The sequence below is a fragment of the Chanodichthys erythropterus genome, chromosome 20 (genome assembly GCF_024489055.1).
Source record: "Chanodichthys erythropterus isolate Z2021 chromosome 20, ASM2448905v1, whole genome shotgun sequence".
NCBI lineage: Eukaryota > Metazoa > Chordata > Actinopteri > Cypriniformes > Xenocyprididae > Chanodichthys > Chanodichthys erythropterus.
Window position 1 is genome coordinate 33,094,200 of NC_090240.1, and position 21,908 is coordinate 33,116,107.

The following is a 21,908-nucleotide window of genomic DNA, read 5'->3' on the forward strand; positions in this document are numbered from 1 at the left end:
ACTTTAATATGATTATAAAACACAGTTTTAGTTGATTCTTCATCACATTTTAAACTCAAATACCCTGTATTGTCTACTAAAAGCTGGTTTATTGTCCTTTAGCGACACCTACTGTTATGTTAACGTAAACTGCACTATTTACGTTCAGTTTAACTAAATTGTAGGTGAAAATTGTCTCGAGTTATCTTGCTTATTTGTTGGACTTGAGTTAGATATTACTTCTAACAGGATAAAGTAAATAAATCCCAAATTTTTATTCACAATTAAATTATTTTGATATAGTCAACTTTTGATATCTTACGAGATTAGAGAAACTTCTTCTTCTTCTTTTTTTTTTTTCTTTTGAAAGAATAACTTGTTTAGGCTGAATAAAGCTTAATTGTGAAAGTGAGTGTGCAGGTGCTAGAAACCATGTGTTGCCAAAATAACCTTTTTAAAAACGCCTCCTATTTCTCTTTAACAGTGCCCGAGACTAATTTCGAAAGTGTTTTTGGTCATAAAATGAGGAAAAGAGGCTTGCCCAGTTGCCCTGCCCTCTGGTAGTATTTTTGCTGCTATGCACTAGAGTTACTTTGTTGAAGGGTTATCTCTGGATAACCCATGAATTAACTCATGAATATTAATTAAGTCATGTTGACGTAGTTTAAAACCCTTTGAGTCCTGAGGGAGTGTCCAATCACTCAACATATTTTATTCAAAGCTTAGGTTAACAGTTTTTATCGTTTTTTTTTTTATTACATAATATGAAATCAATGTAGGCTACATTACATTTTCCTTAACAAATATCGAACACGATGAACAACAGGGAGCTTTGATTTATGAATGTAAACGCAAATGACAAAATTATATTTATAAAATTTATAAAAATCAGTCACAGTTGAAAAAAAAAAGACCAACTAACTAGCATCTGTTGACGCAAAGATATTAACATGTAAACACTGCGTTGATTTACACTCTAACAAACTCGATATCTTTCAGCCAATCAAATGGTCGAACGTCACGTATATGTAGTTAATATTCATGAGTCGTGGCTTCTTCCTAGTAGCATTCGTAAATGCCCGGGCGAGCCGCCGCCACAGGTGATTCATAGAGATAAACAAGAAGATTCAACTGCGTTTAAAGGATCCAAAACTGCCCTAGAAGGTAATGTGCTTATTCATTTGGTTTCACTTGAACCGTAAAGATGTCTTGTCAGTCGATAACTACTAAATTAACTTTGTAACAGCAAATAATAAACTTCAGACGGATGTGTTTTGACGTTTAAAAAGTTGTTATGGTGATGACATGATTTTTGCAGTGATGGATCACGGGTTTTTCCACTTTAAACTGTTTTTTACTCTTGATTAAATCTAGATAAAAAAGATATATATTGAATATATGTGTATATACAGTGCATTTACATATAGCCTACAGTACGTGTAGGTATGTTGTCATCAAATAAGAGTACGTTTTCTGAATTCTGGGTTTCTAGAATGTTTTTCTCAGGTTGTAGATTAATGAGCTAATGTCTAATGTCTGGTACAACATAATGTAGTGCCTAAGTTCAACATTTTTGCCACATTTTGCTGTCATCAGAATACCATGTATCAGAATACCTTGTAAATACCATGGTATGTGAAGATGGTAATCATCATGGACAGTACCGTGGTATATATTAACTTTTCATCTGGTAAAATCACTGTACCGTGGTACCACCACTGTATTTTGTATGTAGTTTTTTGGCATGGACCATGATAGTGCCATTCTTGGATATATTTTGGAGAACCATATGAAATACATGAAATTCAGTTGCACTACTACAGCAATTTTAGTAAGTGATAGTTTTTTCCTCATTGACTTTCACTTTTTATCACTGCAAAGCTATACTATTACATATGACTGTTTCTTTTTGTGGTCTGTGCTTTACTTAAAGTTAGTTCATCTCATTTGCAAATGCGTGAAAGTCACACTCAGCCTGTTTCCTGAGATAAAGCCTTTCGGGATGTTGCAGAAGCTTGTTGCAACTTGAGTGTAAGTCGCTGAAACCGAGGACTGATCACCTTGTTGTGACTGCAGGGGGAAATTCTGTCCCCCCTCTTTATTACCCAACTTGGTGTGTAAAATCTGAGAGAGACTTTAATCTTTGCTCATGTATATTGCTGTCTGTTAACAGTGACTGTTATCAAGATTAGAGACTTGCTCTAAGTGTGTTCTTTGTGTTGTGATTATGAATTAACAGCACATATCCGTGTGGTACGTGCTCGTCCCATGTGAATTTGAAACTGAAACAGCACCTCTAATAAACATGAACAGATGAATGTCACAAAACCTGTCAAAAACATTCTCGCAAAGTTAATGAAGGTCAATGACTGAAATGTATAATAAAGTTTCTTAAGGTGTAAATATGACAGTGTGCAATTTTGTATGACCCTAAAATTATATATTAAATACATTTACTCACAATTATCATGACCAAAATGCAAAATATCTTATTTAAGTATTATTGTAATGTATAAAAATTATTAAGCGAAACTATTAATATAGTAAATCATATATACTTTATATGCGACTTACTGAGGGGCCATTTTCATCTAAAAACTGAAAACTTTTTATGCATTTTGGCCATTCATTTACACAACAACAGAGTTTTGTGGGCTTTAAAATGCAAAACAGGTTTCAAAGTGCAAATTATTGAAAACAATACCATCATCATCTCATCTAAACTACAAAAACGTGAGTGTAAATGTGAAAACGGTGACGTTCTGTGCATGCGTATTACATACAAAATTCTGTCATTAAAGGTAGGATCAGTAGATTGTTGATATTTGAAATCAACCTTAACAAACACACCCCTCTCTTCATTGTTCCTCCTCCAAAACTCACACTCCAATCCTAACCACCCTGCTCCAGGGATCAAAGAAGCCTGCACATCTGTTTTCAGACCTTCCCACTTAGCTCTCTCCAGCGCTGTAAAGCTTTTCTAACATTAACGTGAGTCCTAAAGCGCTTGCCCAGTCATAAACCTTCATTCCAGTGATGTTTTTATGAGCTTATGTCCCATCTCTCTTTCTGCAGTTTTTTTAATTTTTTTATTTTCAAATATCCCTCTTGCTCGTTCTCTCTCCTCAATTGTTATACACCCCCTAATGCTGATTGGTTAGACATTTGTTGTTGGTGTAGACTCAACTAACTTCCAAACAGTGTTTTTGAAACTCTATTGAGTCCACCTTTAATTTCTCACCCTCATGTCGTTCCTCACCCGTAAGACCTTCGTTCATCTTCAGAACACAAATTAAGATATTTTTGATAAAATCTGATGGCTCAGTGAGGCCTGCATTGACAGTGAGATAATTAACACTTTCAATGCTGAGAAAGCTACTAAAGACATATTCAAAACAGTTTAAGTGACTACAGTGGTTCAACCTTAATGCTATGAAGTGACGAGAATACTTTTTGTGCACCAAAAAAACAAAATTATGACTTTATTCAACAATATCTAGTGATGGGCGATTTCAAAACACTGCTTCATGAAGCTTCAAAGCTTTACAAATCTTTTGTTTCGAATCAATGGTTCGGAGCGTGAATCAAACTGCCAAAGTCACGTGAACCATTGAAATTTTGCAATGTTTCGAAACACTTATGACGTAACGAAGCCTCGTGGTGAAATCACATGACTTTGGCAGTTTGATACACGCTCCGAACCACTGAATCAAAACAAAAGATTCATAAAAATTCGAAGCTTCATGAAGCAGTGTTTTGAAATCGCCCACCACTAGATATTGTTGAATAAAATCGTTTTTTTGGTGCACATAGTATTCTCGTCGCTTCATAACATTAAGGTTGAACCACTGTAGTCACATGAACTGCTTTAAATACGTCTTTAGTAGCTTTCTGGGCATCTGAAAGTGTTCATTCATTGTCTTGCGGTCAATGCAGGCCTCACTGAGCCATCAGATTTTATCACAAATACCTTAATTTGTGTTCTGAAGATGACCGAAGGTCTTACAGGTAAAATGTTCACACACTGTAATAATACGTTCCCTCGTTTTACTAAATCATGTGCAATTTTAATAGTTTAATTAAAACAAGGGAACAAATTAGTACAACATTTTGTACTAATTTACAGCGGCGAGGAAAACAAATTAATAGCCTAAGTAGTGGGAACTAATTCTTAATTAGTGGTGTTTGTATTACGTCAGCAATAAGCACTGCAGATTAGTTTTATTTTACAGCATATGAAGCTACGTAATACGATCAGCAATTTACTAGGCATGTGTGTAACAAGGAAACAGGTTTGCACCTTCCATGCTGAATCAATAAATCTGATCAAGCTGTTAAGCTGAAAATATGTCCTGGCCAGTTGCATAAACTGCTTAGACTAGTCTTACAAGTTAGTCAGTTTTTTTCTCCCTCTCTCTTTGACACATGTTACAGTTGTTTTGAAAGCAAGTTGCTTAAACAAGTAGACTGGACTAATTTGAATCCATAAAGTAAGACTGATACCTTACCTTGACTCAGTCTTAACATAATGACTGTGTTTATCAGTAGCGGCTCCTAGTAATAAATTTAGGTAGGGCAGATTCACTGAGTGTGTATGTTGCTGCATCTGTCTTAGCAACCACTCTTAGCAATGTAAACATATGTTTGTTCCCAATTGATTTTGTTCATTGAAGCTTACTGCATTATGTGTAATTTTTAGCTTTAATATTTGTATTGTGTGGTAATCATTTTATAAGAGCAATAACCCCCGTGAAGCCATGGTTTACAGTGAATTTATAACAGCTAAGGGGGTTTTGGGCACTCCGCTCTGCATCATTCCTAACAACAACTCTTAGCTGTTATAAATTCACTGTAAACCACGGCTTATTGCTTTTACTAATTGTTTCCGAATGCTGCTTTAGAATATTGAAAGTTATGTAGGAATTCCAGTGAGGGAAAAAAAGTAATGTCTGTTCTCAGAACAAACATAAAACAAACACAACAGAACTACTGTATATAAAAGCTATTCACATGAGTATGTTTAAATTAAAGGGTTTATACTCTCATTAATTTGATATGCTACTCCACGTAGGAAGAACAGGCATGCCAACTAGTTTAATACAAAGAGGCGAAGCGCTGATCACACACACTCATTTAAAGGTGCCCTAGAATTAAATATTGAATTTACCTCGGCATAGTTGAATAACAAGAGTTCAGTACATGGAAATGACATACAGTGAGTTTCAAACTCCTTTGTTTCCTCCTTCTTATATAAATCTCATTTGTTTAAAAGACCTCCGAAGAACAGGCGAATCTCAACATAACACTGACTGTTACGTAACAGTCGGGATCATTAATATGTACGCCCCCAATATTTGCATATGCCAGCCCATGTTCAAGCATTAGACAAGGGCAGGACGTCTGGATGAGCACAGCTGAATCATCAGACTAGGTAAGCAAGCAAGAACAATAGTGAAAAATGGCAGATGGAGCAATAATAACTGACATGATCCATGATAACATGATATTTTTAGTGATATTTGTAAACTGTCTTTCTAAATGTTTTGTTAGCATGTTGCTAATGTACTGTTAAATGTGGTTAAAGTTACCATCGTTTCTTACTGTATTCACAGAGACAAAAGCCGTCGCTATTTTCATTATTAAACACTTGCAGTCTGTATAATGCATAAACACAACTTCATTCTTTATAAATCTCTCCAACAGTGTGTAATGTTAGCTTTAGCCACGGAGCACCATCAAACTCATTCAGAATAATATGTAAACATCCAAATAAATAAGATTACTTGCGCGATTAGACATGTTGCATGATGAACACCTTGTAAAGATCCATTTTGAGGGTTATATTAGCTGTGTGAACTTTGTTTATGTAATGATAAAGTCGAGAGCTCAGGAGGGGGCGGAGAGCGCGAACAATTAAAGGGGCCGCAGCCTGAATCGGCGCATTTCTAATTATGCCTCAAAATAGGCAGTTAAAAAAATTTATTAAAAAAAATCTATGGGGTATTTTGAGCTGCAACTTCACAGACACATTCAGGGGACACCTTAGACTTATATTACATCTTTTAAAAAAAAAAAAACATTCAATGGCACCTTTAATAGATCCTACTCACTTTACAACTTAAAATAGTCTAGAAAATCAGATTTGTTGCAGAATGCTGAACACAATTACAATTTATTATTAATTTAGTGTATATAGAGGTCTTTGTTTGGATGAATATTTTAGTGGGTCTCTGCCCCACCTGCCCATACAGATGAGCGGCTGGTGTTTATTCAGCTTTATCCGCACATTTTTACTCTTTGAAAATTTTTAAAATACCAAGCGTTACGTTATCCTGACACCTGAAAATAAAACATGCAGGAAAATTGACAGCCCATTCAGTCAAACTATTCATACCGCAACCTTATAATTTTGAACTATTCGTTTGTTTTGTGTGGAAGTTCCCCAAACTGGAAGTGCCTCCCATAATGGAAAACGCCATAGGCTTGTCAGGACAATATATAATATTGTGAATTAAATTCATTATTATTATATTGTGTACCTGTATATTGTATGGACAGGCTCTTCACAGGTTTTGTGAGATTCACACACTAGATAAGAGTTGTTAAATTGATATGTGTCATGATGGCATGCTGTACCTGACGAGATCTATGTGTGTCAAGCGTCTCACATCTGTTCCTCATATCACAGGCCTTGATGTGCAAACAACAGAAAGCCCGACCTGATGTCAGATGGTTTCTTTAATTAAAACCCCTTCAGGCCATAGCCCTAGCATTTGTTAAGCATTAATGTGTACAAGACATGACTGCTTGTTTCCAGGAAGTGATGTGTAAGAGGTTATTCTCTGCGTTTCATGCTGTGTGATCATAAAACATCCAGGAAGTGCTGCAACGTTTGTTTGAAGCTGGTTTGAAGCAATTTATTGGCACACAGGGGGCAGATTATGGGTTTGAACACAGAGGAACCAAACTACTTGAAGTCACGTGCTGTTTTTTTCACACACACAGCAAAAGTACAAGACATCACCTTCAATCTAAATGCCAAAGCGATCTAAATGTCATGTTACAGTATGTGGCATCATTAGAGATGAGGTAAAACAGGGAAACCAGTCATTCAAACAGGGATGTCACATTAGCATAACATCATTCTTGTTCCCTCAGTATTGAGTGAGTCTGTCCTCATTATCACCCTATGTGCTTTGTTACAAGGAAGTACTTATACAGGAAGCTCTTATAAGGAAGTACTTATACAGTAGCTCAGCACCTTGAGAAAGAGACCTGAGATGCTGTGAAGATTGTATTGTTTTGCTTTATCCTTAAAACATTTAAAGCTAAGCACATCAGAGAGTTTACTGAAATATGGTTCTAGATCAGTTATTTAAGATGGTCAATTTAAACACTATAAAATGCCTTCACTTTTCAGATGTGTTGAATTGAAAGTGACCTTGCTTGTTTAACTTGCCTGGTGTTTTGCATTCATACTTCCACAAGTGAAGTATTTATTGTATGCAATTGAATGAAAGTAAAAGAATGTCATAAAGGCCTCCTTTTGTGCTTTGTAAGACTCTCCATGTGATACAGAGAGCTTTTAATAACATAGATGCTTTGTGTTTATGAAACCCACAAGTCAAGAGATGCAGGTGACACTGAGTCTTATCTTAAAATAGTCTGTGAATAAAAAGTGGGTTGCTAAATCTAATTTTGCACACATAGTCACTTGAAACCTTAGCAATGTATTCCACCCTGTTTTTTTGTTCAGCCTGCAGCAGCCCAGTGACTCACTTGGTGTAAAACCCTGTTAAGTCATGCAATAGTGCCGGTAGAGCTGAAAAACAAAATATTACTTGAATATTACTAAATTAAATTGCATAATTTCAGTTAGGGGAAGAAAGCTTTTGCCTTGTCTATAGCAAAATATTAATACAATGCATTAAATTCTTTATTCAAAGCAATGAAATAACATGACTGTCTGGAAAAAATAAATAAAATATAATTTCGTAAATTGCATAAACAAAACATAATAAATTATTTCTGCGTAGTTTAATACAAAGAGCCGAAGCGCCAATCAATCTATAAACTTTTTGCATTTAAAAACATGAGATGCAGTGGAATGGAAAAAAACCCCACTAAGTCTCGAGAAATGTTTTTTAAAAGTAAAACTTTTTCTAACTTTACATGGCTTTCTAAACACGTAGCTCTCTTGTGCGAGACGCGAGTGCAGCGGTCAAAGATGTCTGTCTAGTGCTTGTTTACATAGAAAACAATGAAAAAGTAGCGAAAATGTTCTGTGTGAATGGCTTGGTTTTAAAGGGTTAGTTCACCCAAAAATGAAATTTCTGTCATTAATTACTCACCCTCATGTCGTCCCAAACCTGTAAGACCTTCGTTTATCTTCAGAACTCAAATTAAGATATTTCAGATGAAATCCGAGGGTTTTTTTTTAACCACACATAGGCAGCAATGTCAGTGCAATTTGTGGATCTTCTCTGCATTGAGCTTCTCTACTTTTGCAATGTTTTGAATGAACAGCCACATCGTTTGGGTTGTTTAAGTTGGTCAAGTGCTGGTCCTAAGCTTAAACCAGCACTTGACCAGCATAAACCAGCTCAAACCAGCTTCCATGCTACAAAACATACCTAACCAGCATATGCTGTTTTTTTCAACAAGGAAAAACAAAGTTATTTATGGCCCACAGGATTTCATGAATGAAGATTTAAAAGCAAAAGCTGTTTGTGTATTGAGTTTTAATTTACCGTGTTTGTGATTTTAACATAGCCTATGTTTAAATGTTTTACCACTTGTGTGATCAACGTGTATATAAATCTAAAGTACTTTATATAAATATAAAGTAACAAATTTAATAAAACTTTATTTAAATGTAGTGTATTTAATTAAACGTGACATCTATGAAAGAGTGTAGCCTATGTACAAAGAGAATCACAATGCTGAACAGCCATGTCCAGTAACGGCTTTTGGAGTTGAAATAAAAATAAGTAAATGTTGTGTTTGTGATGTATAGCCATGGATCATTTGCACACTGCAAACGCGGTATATGTGAAACAGGTGTAAGTGCTGTGAATTTACATATTAACAGTCATGCTTTCTCTTTATGTGAACTCTGGGTTAACAGAGGATTAACAATACATTGTTTCCTGTTGAAAGTTGTGGAACTTGATTCCATAAGACGCATTCAGAGTATGTTATTGTTCAGGCTCTCGTCCCTGGATTTGAAGTGTATTTTGTTGGCTTGGGCTTCATACTTGAATACTTCTATAACAGTTTATTTATAATCATAATAATAGCTTGTAATAATAATATTTATAATGTAATATGTGTGTATACAACACATTATAAATATTATTATTATTATTATTATTACATTATAAATAAAATTAAATAAAATCAATTTCATAGATGTATAAATATCCTGCTCCAGAAAGATTGCCTTTCTTTGTTATGAATTTATTTTTTAATTTGTTTACAAAGTTTGACATTGAAATTAATTTGTTTCCCATGAACTTATCAGTACTAGTTCCTCTTATACTGCAATATATCAACCAGAACAAGACTTTTATCTTATTTCTAAAGAAAAAGGAGGTGCTGCTTGCTCATGCGGAGCTGCTGTTGGGTTTTGGGTTGTTGCCAGGGTTTTGTGTGTGTGGTTGCGGTCACCGTGACTTGGATCAACATATTTTGGTAGGTAGCCTATTTTTAGGTAGCCAATATGCTTAGGTAGCCTATTTGTTGTTAGGAGGTTGTTTTTTTTAAGTGTTTTGGATGGCTGCTAGATAAAATGAGCCTATTCTGGCCTGTTTACCTCTGGTCACTCACTGAGACACAGGACAAAACTGAACAGGTCTGAATGCATCTGGTTGCTGTGCCACATATGTAAATTTTTACTCCTCCCAAAAATGCTAAAAAAAGAACATGTGAGAGCATGTTATAGCCAGATATGGCAGTGCTACTGCATCATGCATCACGGTAGATGAGCAGTTTCCACAAATGAAACTGAAAATAAGTCGCAGACACTCGAAACACAATCATCTTCATTAAAAGTAAAAGTGATCTTTCCAGTGCTGTCCTATTGCGGTCTTTGATTTTGAAATTAGATGATGATCAATAAAATGCTGCTCATATTTGTTGCTTTTGGTGATGTGGACTCCATTAAATCTGCATATATCGCCGGAATTTAAGATCGGATTTATATCTGTTTTGCAAATGGAATCGTTTTGGTAAATTGGATAAGTACCTGATCTGTAAAAATGTAAATATGCCCTATGATATTTTGTTTTCTAGATATGACAGAGCCCTTCTTCAGTGTAAGCTTAGCTTATAGTTTTTTCAATTCTGATTATACTTTAAGTGCCCCTATTATGCTTTTTTGGATATTACCTTTCAAGTAGTGTGTAATAAAGCTGTTTGTGAATGTAAAAGGTCTGCAAAGTTTTAAAGACCCATGTGCACAGTAAATTGAGTTATAGAACCAACTGAGCTGAAACGAGTCGTCAGTAATTCCAGTCTTACTTCCTGCCTAAATCTACGTAGGTACTAGGTTTGTAACAAATTTTCATAATGCCAGCCTATGGTCTTCATTGGCTGCTCGTGAACAATGTCTACTTGGCCCATCAAACACTGTAGTTGTAACTGAGACTGAAGAGTTTGATTCATGTATCGAGAAGACGCTGTTTTGTGCTGCCAATGCAAATCCTCTTTGCTGCACTTCCAAAGCATGAGGACTCGCGCTGGAATTGATACAGTATAACCGACGCCAACGTTACTGTTTGTATCACTTTGTATAAAGTGCTGAGGAAGATCCAGAGCTAAAATTCAGATATGGTAATGGGTATTTTGTTCCCGACACGTGATGTAAGCGGTCAACAAATCACAACAGACTGGGCCATCTGACCAGTCAGAGCAGAGTAGAGAGTCTCAGAAAGGAGGAGTTTAGAGAGACTGAATCCTTTATTAAACCACTTCAGATGCTGAGAAAAGAGATGATGCTGCAATATACATTATGAGAATTTTTTTTTTTTTTTTTTTGGATTTTGGACTCCAAAACAAAAAAATTGGAAACTTTAAAATAGCAAAAAAGAGGCACTTAAAAAAAAAAAAAAAGTAATAGCACGTGGGCTGCCTGATTTCTATGGAAGCTTGTTTCTGCCACTAAATAAGTTTTTTTTTTTTTTTTTTTTAAAAAAAGGTAATTGCGATATTTTTTTTTTTCCTTCTCTCTCACAATTCTGACTTTATATCTCACAATTCTGACTTTATAAGACGCAATTCTGACTTTGTAAATCGCAATTCTGACTTTATAACTCGCAATTCTGACTTTATAACTCGCAATTCTGACTTTATAACTCGCAATTCTGACTTTATATCTCGCAATTCTGACTTTATAAATCGCAATTCTGACTTTATATCTCACAATTCTGACTTTATATCTCACAATTCTGACTTTATAAATCGCAATTCTGACTTTATATCTCACAATTCTGACTTTATAACTCGCAATTCTGACTTTATAACTCGCAATTCTGACTTTATATATCGCAATTCTGACTTTATAACTCGCAATTCTGACTTTATAACTCGCAATTCTGACTTTATAACTCGCAATTCTGACTTTATATCTCGCAATTCTGACTTTATAACTCGCAATTCTGACTTTATAACTCGCAATTCTGACTTTATAAATCGCAATTCTGACTTTATAAATCGCAATTCTGACTTTATAACTCGCAATTCTGACTTTATAAATCGCAATTCTGACTTTATATCTCACAATTCTGACTTTATAACTCGCAATTCTGACTTTATAAATCGCAATTCTGACTTTATAAATCGCAATTCTGACTTTATAAATCGCAATTCTGACTTTATATCGCACAATTCTGACTTTATAACTCGCAATTCTGACTTTATATCTCACAATTCTGACTTTATAAGACGCAATTCTGACTTTATATCATGCAATTCTGACTTTATAACTCGCAATTCTGACTTTATATCTCGCAATTCTGACTTTATATCTCGCAATTCTGACTTTATATCTCGCAATTCTGACTTTATAACTCGCAATTCCGACTTTATAAATCGCAATTCTGACTTTATAACTCGCAATTCTGACTTTATATGACGCAATTCTGACTTTATATCGCAGTTCTGAGAAAAAAAAATTAGATTTGTTAGATTAAAAAGTCATAATTACCTTTTTTATTTTTTATTTCATGGCGGAAACAAGCATCCATAGATTAGATGAATTCCATGCTTGTAGCACAAATGGTGCTTGATGAGTTACGCACCAGAATTAATGTTCAGAGTTTGTTTAAATACCTTTGCAGTCAGTCTATGAATAGTTGACATTTGTCACACTTCCTCTGTTTGAAACCCCTCTGTAAACTCTCTCTCTCTCTCTTATCTCTGCAGGTCATCTAGCAGGCTCCAGGCCTCTCCCATCACAATGCCCATCCAGGCAGACCCGGCCAATCCCAGCCACAATCTGTTTGACTGTTTTGTCCAGGCTCAAACATGTAAAGAGACACAGCAGAACTTCACTGAGCTCTGTCGCCACCTGGAGCTCGACCCCAGAGACTACAAGCACTTCTACAGCAACCTGAAGGACAAACTCAACTACTGGAAGGCCAAAGAGCTCTGGCAGAAGATCGACAAGAGAGCCGCCCATCCGGACTATGAACAGGGCAAGGCATGTCACCAAAACAAGGTACCATAAATAACCTGAAATAATGTCAGATATTTCCATCGATGAAGTGGTTTAATGTTGGGAAAAGAAACCCAATGGCTCTCTTTCTCTGTGTGTCAGTGTTTAGTGTTGGGTGCAGGTCCCTGTGGTCTCAGGACAGCGATCGAATTGGCCCTACTTGGTGCTCAGGTGGTTTTACTGGAAAAAAGAACCTCATTCACCAGAAATAACGTCCTGCATCTGTGGCACTACACCATTAAAGACCTCCAAAACCTCGGTGCAAAGAAATTCTATGGAAGATTCTGCAGCGGCACCATTCATCACATAAGTGAGAATCTGTGTAAACTTAAAGAAGTTCTTGTCTGATTGCTGAACGTGCACACTTTAGTTCAGGTGTAGTAATGAGGTCTGTGTTTCTCTATAGGTATCCGTCAGCTACAGTTGATTCTGCTGAAGCTGGCCCTGATTTTGGGGGTGGAGGTGCACACAGGCGTGAGCTTTGAAGGTCTGCTTGAACCTTCAGGATCCACAGGTACAAATCAGCTCTAGTTGTTGTCACAGGAAGTTTTGCAGAAGGTCTGCAGTCATGTAGTTGGAAAATAATGTTTGTCCGTTAAGCCTTATATTTCTCTTTCTCTCAGGATGGAGGGCACAGGTGTCTCCTAAGAACCACATGGCTGCAGCTTTTCAGTTTGATGTTTTTATTTCAGCTGGAGGGGGAAGATATGTGCCTGATGGTAAATAAAACATTTACACGGATGAGTGGACTCCATAAAATCCACTTTCCCTTTGAATTGAATTTAAATGTATTTAATTTGTATATTGTTGTAAAATCTAAATCACTTTGTATTAAATAATAACAATTAATTTAATTTAATTTAATTATGTATCTTATTTAATTTAATTTAATTTTTTTTTGTTATTGTTGTAAAACCCTCAATATATCCAAGTCACTTTGTACTGAATACTGGAAAAATTTTATTTTATTTTATTTTATTTTATTTTATTTTATTTTATTTTATTTTATTTTATTTTATTTTATTTTATTTTATTTTATTTTATTTTATTTTATTTTATTTTATTAAATTTTTTTTGTTATTGTTGTTAAACCCTCATTATCCAAGTCACTTTGTACTGAATACTGGAAAAATTTAATTTAATATAATATAATTTAATTTAATTTAATTTAATTTAATTTAATTTAATTTAATTTAATTTAATTTAATTTAAATGTATTTTATTGTATTTTATTTATTTATTTGGTAAAAACCCTCATTATCCAAGACATTTTGTTCAAAATAGTTGGAATATTTGATTTAATTGTATATCAAATATATATGTATAAGATTTTTGTTTTGTTGGAATATTATTATTATTATTATTATTATTATTATTATTATAAATAAAAAATATATATTATTATTACTATTATTATTATTATTATTTTTTTTGTAAAAATCCTCATGGCCTCATGGGCAGTGCGCAACATGTAGTGCCAATGCGCTTCGGGTGACCCAAGTTCAAAAATTACATTTTATTTTATTTTATTTTATTTTATTTTATTTTATTTTATTTTATTTTATTTTATTTTATTTTATTTTATTTTATTTTATTTTATTTTATTTTATTTATTTTATTTTATTTTATTTATTTTTTTTAAGCCTTCATTAGCCAAGACACTTTTTACAAAATACTTATTTAATATTTGATTTAATTTATTTTAATACAAAATGTATTTAATTTGTTTTGTTGGAATATTTTATTGTATTATTAGTATTATTATTATTATTATATTAAATAAATGTAAATATTATTTTTTTTAACTTGTATTTTTATTGAAACTTTCCCGCTGTTGTTTCCCCATATATTCAGGTTTTAAAATAAAGGAGCTCAGGGGAAAGTTGGCCATCGGCATCACTGCAAACTTCGTAAACCGTCATACTAAACAAGAGGCTCAGGTGCAAGAGATCAGCGGTGTGGCCCGAATATACAACCAGAAGTTCTTTCAGGCACTTCAGTCTGAGATTGGTACACACACACATTTGCCTCATCTCATACTGTTTTCATTTAAAAGAAACTTTTGCTTTCTAAACCATTTTTTACCCTTTTGAGGACACTTTTGTTTCCAAAATATAGTTAAGTAAACCCACACGCCCCTTTATCTGTCCTGTTGTTTGTCGTGTTTTTCAGGCGTTGATCTAGAGAACATTGTCTACTACAAAGATGATACTCACTATTTTGTGATGACTGCAAAAAAGGCGAGCTTGATTAAAAAAGGAGTTATAAAGCAGGTATGATACACAGTGAGACACATTCAAAGACTCTGAGAATATCTCAAAAGCTAAACAGAGCCTAGAAACGGTTGACAAGAGGCCATGATTTTATCAACAGAGGTGTTTGGTGACACTTCAGGCGTGTTTCAACTCGTTTCCAGCTCACATCTACACTTACAAAACATTTATCAATCCTCACACTGTTGTCCAGCTATTCTGGTCCTCTCCTGTCACTGCATTCTCACAGGAATATCTGCAGACAGTTGCTATTTGTGTTCTGTCAGAAATGCAACCTGTATATTGTAGTGCGAATGGAGGACAGCTGAAATAATGAAGACTAACATTAAACCCTCCTTGATCAAAAACGTTCTCGTTCTCAGGACTTCTCTGATGCCGAGCAGCTGCTCGCACCTGAAAACGTCAACCAGGAGGCCCTGCAGCAGTACGCGTACGATGCCGCTGACTTCTCCACAGATCACATGTTGCCGGACATGGAGTTTGCAAAGAACCACGCGGGCCAACCTGATGTGGCCATGTTTGACTTCACCAGCATGCACAGGGCAGAGAACGCCTCACTGGTGAAGGAGAGGAAAGGGAAGAGTCTGCTCATCGGATTGGTGGGAGACTCTCTGGTAGAGGTGTGTTTTACAATGAATTGGTGACCACCACAGTAGTATTTTAATTTTACATTTACATTCATGCATTTGGCAGGCACTTTTATCCAAAGTGACATTGTATTCAAGGTACACATTGTTATCAGTTCTTGCTTTTCCTGGGAATTGAACCCATGACCTTAGCAATTGCTAGTATTGCTAGTACCATGCTTTACTGTTTGAGCTACAGGAAGGCAATAATAATAATTAATAGTCATTTTATAGTAATTAATAATAATAATAATAATAATAATAATTAAATTATTAAATAATTAATAATAATAATTATTATTATTATTATTAAATAAATTATATTTTTTAATATAATAATTAATGTATTGTTATTATTATTCTTAAATGTAATAATTAATTTATTATTATTAATTAATAATACAAATTAAATTTAATTAAATATTTATTTTATTTTAATTGTTTTTAATAAACACCTCATTATCCAAGACATTTTGTTCAAAGTACTTGGAATATTTAATTTATTTTAATACAAAATCTGTTACATTTTTGTTTTGTTGGATTATTTTATCGTATTATTATATTAAATAAATGTTTATTTTTTATGTATTTTATTATATTTTTATTGAAACTTTCCTGTTGTTTTAATTAATAAATTAATTATTAAATGTAATTAAATATAATAATAATAATAATAATAATTGTTATTATTATTATTTATAATATTTAATATTTATTATATTATATTATATTATATTATATTATATTATATTATATTATATTATATTATATTATATTATATTATATTATATTATATTATCAGTCTAAATGTTGAAAATAATATAAGTAAAGCAATGAACTGTATCAGGGCTTATTTTTTAAACTAGGGGTTTCAAAAGTACTAAAGAGTCTTTTTATACATTTATAATGTTGTGTTATTATATTTACAATTGAAATTTTAATATAAACACTGTTTAAACAATACAAGTTAAACGGTATGGATTTTATATTGGCCATCATATTGGCATTGGCCATCAAAACTAATTATAGATATCATAAGAGATGGACTAAAGTATTTTATTTTATTTTATTTTATTTTATTTTATTTTATTTTATTTTATTTTATTTTATTTTATTTTATTTTATTTTATTTATTTTATTTTATTTTATTTTATTTTATTTTATTTATTATTTTATTGCAGCCATTTTGGCCTCTTGGCACTGGCATTGCTCGTGGTTTCTTGGCTGCGTTTGACACGGCTTGGATGGTCAGGAATTGGGGAAAAGGTGTGCCACCCCTGGAGGTGCTGGCGGAAAGGTACAGAGTTTTTACACCATTTATATTGTTACTTTCTATATCAAATAAATTCTGTTTTTTTAACTTTGTATTCATCAAAAAATCCTGAAAAGGAAATGTATCATGATATCCACAAAAATATGAAGCAGCACAACTGTTTTCAACATTGATAATAATCAGAAATGTTTCTTGATCATCAAATCAGCATATTAGAATGATTTCTGAAGGATCATGTGACACTGAAGACTGGAGTAATGAGTTGTTTTAGATTGTTAAAATATATTTTATAAATTTGCTGTATTTTTTTATGAAATAAATGCTAATTTGGTGAGCAGCTATGTTTAAAAACATGTTAAAAACACAAATTTCTTATCATCCCCAACTTTAAACGGTAGTGTATGTATCAATATAAAATGCATAAATGATTCAAACAGTGATTCATTAGTGCATTATTCTGTGTATGTCTTGTACAGGGAGAGCGTGTATCAGTTACTCTCTCAAACGACTCCAGAGAACACCAGCAAGAACTACAGTGCCTACAGCATCGATCCGTCCACACGCTACCCGAACGCCAACCTGTCCTCTATCCTACCCAGACAGGTCACACACACACTCCCATACGCAAACTTACACACATGCAAAAGCTGCTTGAAGTACCTAGCAATGATTAGTAATTAATAAAAAAGGGTTTTTATCATCAGTTTTATTTGATTCTGTTTGTGTTCAATTTAAAGGTGAAGCGTCTGTATGAGGTAGAGAGTGATGCGAGTAAACCCAACAAACAGAAGAAACCCACCTTAAAAACTAAACCTAAAAAAGGTAAATGCCATACGACAGTAACTTGGATATATAACATTAACTTTTAAAAACCTCTTTCAACAATTTAAAATAAAGTGGGATATCATTGTTTTCAATAATATCTGTTAATATGATATTATGTTAATATCATATGTTAATAACATATTAACATTATGCATCTGTTAACATGTCAAAAATGTGTTTTAAGGTTTCATAACTCTTTAAATAGACTGTTATTGTTAGATGTAAATGTTTCTTCTGGTCTGTCAGGATGAACATGCTCAGAAGCACAGACCTAACAATGAAGTGATGAAGTAACTGTGTGTGTTTAGACTCTATCAGACGTCTGGAGGAACTGCTGACCTGGTGTCAGAAGAACACAGCGGGGTACGAGCACGTGAAGGTGAAAGATCTGAGCGAGTCCTGGAGGTCCGGTCTGGCTCTCTGCGCTCTCATTAACAACTTCAGACCTGAACTCATGTAAGACCACCTGACAATCAGGAAACAAGAATATTAGAATAACTGATTAAACATGCAGAGCTCAGTTTTGTTGCGATAAACTGTTGCTAGGTATACTTCCGTTCAAAAGTTTGGGTGCAGTAAGATTTTTTTGAAATGTATAAATTATATTATATTATATTAATTATATTATATTATATTATATTTATTATATTATATTATATTATATTATATTATATTATATTATATTATATTATATTATATTATATTATATTATATTATATTATATTATATTATATTATATTAATTTATTATATTATATTTATTATATTATATTATATTATAGGATGCATTAAAATAATAGTCAAAAGTAAAAGTAAATACAAAAGATTGTTTTCTTTTTGCATTTTTTATATATATATATAAATATATATATATATAATATATATATATATATATATATATATATATATATATATATATATATATATATATATATATATATATATAATATGAGCAATATCACACAAGTAGCTGTGCGTTATGGCTGTATATCAGCACGGCTGTGATTCGGCTGTGGGCAATCACATGGCTAATCGTATGATATTGCATATATACAACAGTTTGACGGTACGAGTGTGTAAATAAATTAAAACCCTCTTTTGTGCAGAACTGCTTCCTTCCGCCACAGATTCAAATCTCAAGTTGACAGCTTGACCTCCGTTACTAATTCTAAAATGTCACATTAGAACTAACAAAGGAATGTTGAGTCCCTCCATTGAAACTTGTTGTATTTTATACAGTATTAGAGAGAGAGAGATCGCCTGAGCGAGCATTACCTGTGTCTGATATAACATTCGATGTCCATAATATTATATCCATTATAAAAATCTGTTTGAATGTCCGCTGAGGAAAGCGATCTTTGTATTTGTCCTTTTTACAGTTAAGGGAATTTTCCATAACATACAGCGCTAAAACAATGACTTTTGTTTACATAAGTCCCTTTCAATTTAAAAGTCTCTTGCGACTGACTGACTCATTCACTCATGAGTTTTCCTGGTAGTCTAATGGCATATTAATGTAACTTTCACTCAATATATTATACACTTATGGACCCTTTCTCAGTACCAAATACAACATATTATTTATATATAAAAAAAAAAAAATCAACAATAATGTTTAAATTAACAACAATAGCCATTATAATAGGCAATAGGAAATAAACACAATTGTACAATTCAGTCAAACATACAGAAGCAGAGCTCTACAGGATGTAAGTTAAATATAGCCTTAATATTAAATTTAACATAGCCCAATTTGATTTGATTAATAGATTAATAAGACCAAAGATTGGCTGTTTTATGTACCCCAAATGAAATATATCTCGTTTAACCACTATAAGAGCCAGCGGCAAATCCCTGAAGCAGTAGCCGAGATTAAGCTGTTCTCGGCAGGTACACGAGCACTGAACGGCCGCTGACGACCTGGAGCTCGCACCTCTGAAAACATCGAAACAAATTATAAAATAGGTGCTATGATTAAATATGAGTCATATATTTCAGGTCTTAACAACTACATTCTTGCCTAAAAAACTCTTAAAACTACAGTTCGTGGTATAACAAGTGTAGTATTTGTAAAAAATAGTGATACAAACGGTGAAAAGGTAAGAGTGCTGTTATCACTAGAATATCGCACGGCTCTCAGCCAATCAGATTCGAGAGCTAGAAACATATAATGCAAAAGTAAAACAATCTGTAGTATATATTTGGGCTGTAAAACCAATTAATCTTGATTAATTGCATCTAACATAAAAGTTTATATAATGCACATTTACATACACACAGACACACACACATACATAAATATAATAATATAGTATATACACATATTATGTAAACACAAACTTTTATGTTAGATTTTACAGCCCTATATATATATATATATATATATATATATATATATATATATATATATATATATATATATATATATATATATATATATATATATATATATATATATATATATATATATATATATTTCACAATACTTTTTTGATCAAATAAATAAATGCATCCTTGGTGAGCATTAAAAACTTCTTTAAAAAACATTAAATAATCTTACCGACCCAAAACTTTTGAACGGTAGTGTATAGATACACATACAATATTATGCAACAATAGATGCATGCAAATAATATCCTCTCTTTCAGTGATGTGACTCGTCTAGATGAATATAACATCACTGCGAACAATAAGCTGGCCTTTGACGTCATGGAAAAAGAGTTTGGCATCGATCCCATCATGCGTGCCAGTGAAATGACCACTTGCGGTAAAATCGACCAGCTCTCGATGGTGGTTTACCTCACTCAGATACGCACCGCTCTCACCGAGAAAGACACACCAGCAGGTAATGAGCAGGCATTCATAACTATGAAAGACAAACAGTTAAATAAAACAATTTGTTGCCTTCATGTACGATGCTTATACATGTGCATTTCCAGCTTAGTTTCAATATATGATCTGTATGGACTAGAGAGGCAAACTCTTTTATAATAGCATCAGAAAATCAGTGCTACTGTCTCTTTAAGACCCCTTCCCAGCATGCACTGCTGTGAATGGGCAGTATTCTGCTGTAGTCTGTAGTCTGACAGCAGCGGCTGCAGCAGCAAATGCACTCAGCTGGGGAGAAATCAGCTGCTGACGGGCGATTCGGTGGGAGTGGGTCTGATTCCAGCCTCGACACGCTGCGCTCTATGAGACGGATTATAAAACACCATCTGCAGAAGAGCAACCGCAGCATGTTGGAGGGGCTTTGGGGAGCTGGATTCAGTGTTTAGTTGTTGGATGCTGTGTTTGGGAGGGGATCTCACACAGATGTGCTCCAGGTTGAGCTGTCACTCACGCAGGCTCTGGATGTGTGTATTCTGGGGAAGGGGGTGGGATCCAATACAGCTCATCTCTAACACGCCACTGCAAAGCGCATATTGAATGTGACAACTCATATTTGTTCCATTTTAAAGGGTAGGAAGTTATTTTATTCTATTTTGTTTGTTTTTTTTATTAATAGTTAATTATTATTTTAGTTTGCTTTCGTTTTAATGCTTTGCTGAAATGAATTGCATTTAAAATACACGGTTTATGTAAGGTTGTTCTTGATAATGAAATAATATATTGCATTTAAGAGATTATAAATGACGATTTTCTTGTTCAGTTGTATGTGTGTATATGATATGTTTGATATTCAGAATTTTAAATAATTTTAATTTACATTTTTCTTAGTGTTTTCAGTGTTGTTTTATTTTTTTATTTTTTATTGTACATGTAATTTATTTTATTTTTAATTTGTTTGTATTTATTTATTTTAGTCATTGAACTACATTTAAAGTACAATGCTTTTAAGGTTTTGCTGCAATATGAAAAGCTTAAATAACAGATCATGTCATAGGACAGATTAAAATGTTTTTGTTTATTCTTTTTTTGCAATCTGTTTTTATGACTTGATCATTGTTTTGAAAATATTTATTGTACATGTATTTCATTTCATTTTTTATTTGTTTTTATTATTTTTTATTTTAAGTTTAATTTAAATGTGTATGTGTTTTTATTTATATATATATATAATATTTATATATATAATTTAATATAATATATATATAATTACGAGTCATTGAATTACATTTAAAGTACAATGCTAAAATGAAAAATTAAAATAACAGATCATGTTATAGAAAAGATTATAATGTCTTTGTTATTAAGTTTTTGTTTTTATTATCTGTTTGT

General features: G+C 33.1%; 1 protein-coding gene across 1 annotated transcript in view; it reads left to right on the plus strand.

Moving 5' to 3' along the window:
• The first annotated feature begins 930 nt into the window (after positions 1–930).
• Positions 931–21,908, plus strand: part of mical1 (microtubule associated monooxygenase, calponin and LIM domain containing 1) — a 43,534-nt gene continuing 22,556 nt past the window's right edge. Inside the window, exons 1-13 of the mRNA XM_067370694.1 lie at positions 931–1,143; positions 12,403–12,697; positions 12,797–13,004; positions 13,101–13,208; positions 13,318–13,413; positions 14,549–14,704; positions 14,867–14,967; positions 15,330–15,587; positions 16,775–16,890; positions 17,343–17,469; positions 17,604–17,688; positions 18,000–18,147; positions 20,339–20,535. Coding sequence (XP_067226795.1) covers positions 12,437–12,697; positions 12,797–13,004; positions 13,101–13,208; positions 13,318–13,413; positions 14,549–14,704; positions 14,867–14,967; positions 15,330–15,587; positions 16,775–16,890; positions 17,343–17,469; positions 17,604–17,688; positions 18,000–18,147; positions 20,339–20,535 — 1,861 coding nt within the window. The 5' untranslated portion in view covers positions 931–1,143; positions 12,403–12,436. The remainder of the gene's footprint in view (positions 1,144–12,402; positions 12,698–12,796; positions 13,005–13,100; positions 13,209–13,317; positions 13,414–14,548; positions 14,705–14,866; positions 14,968–15,329; positions 15,588–16,774; positions 16,891–17,342; positions 17,470–17,603; positions 17,689–17,999; positions 18,148–20,338; positions 20,536–21,908) is intronic.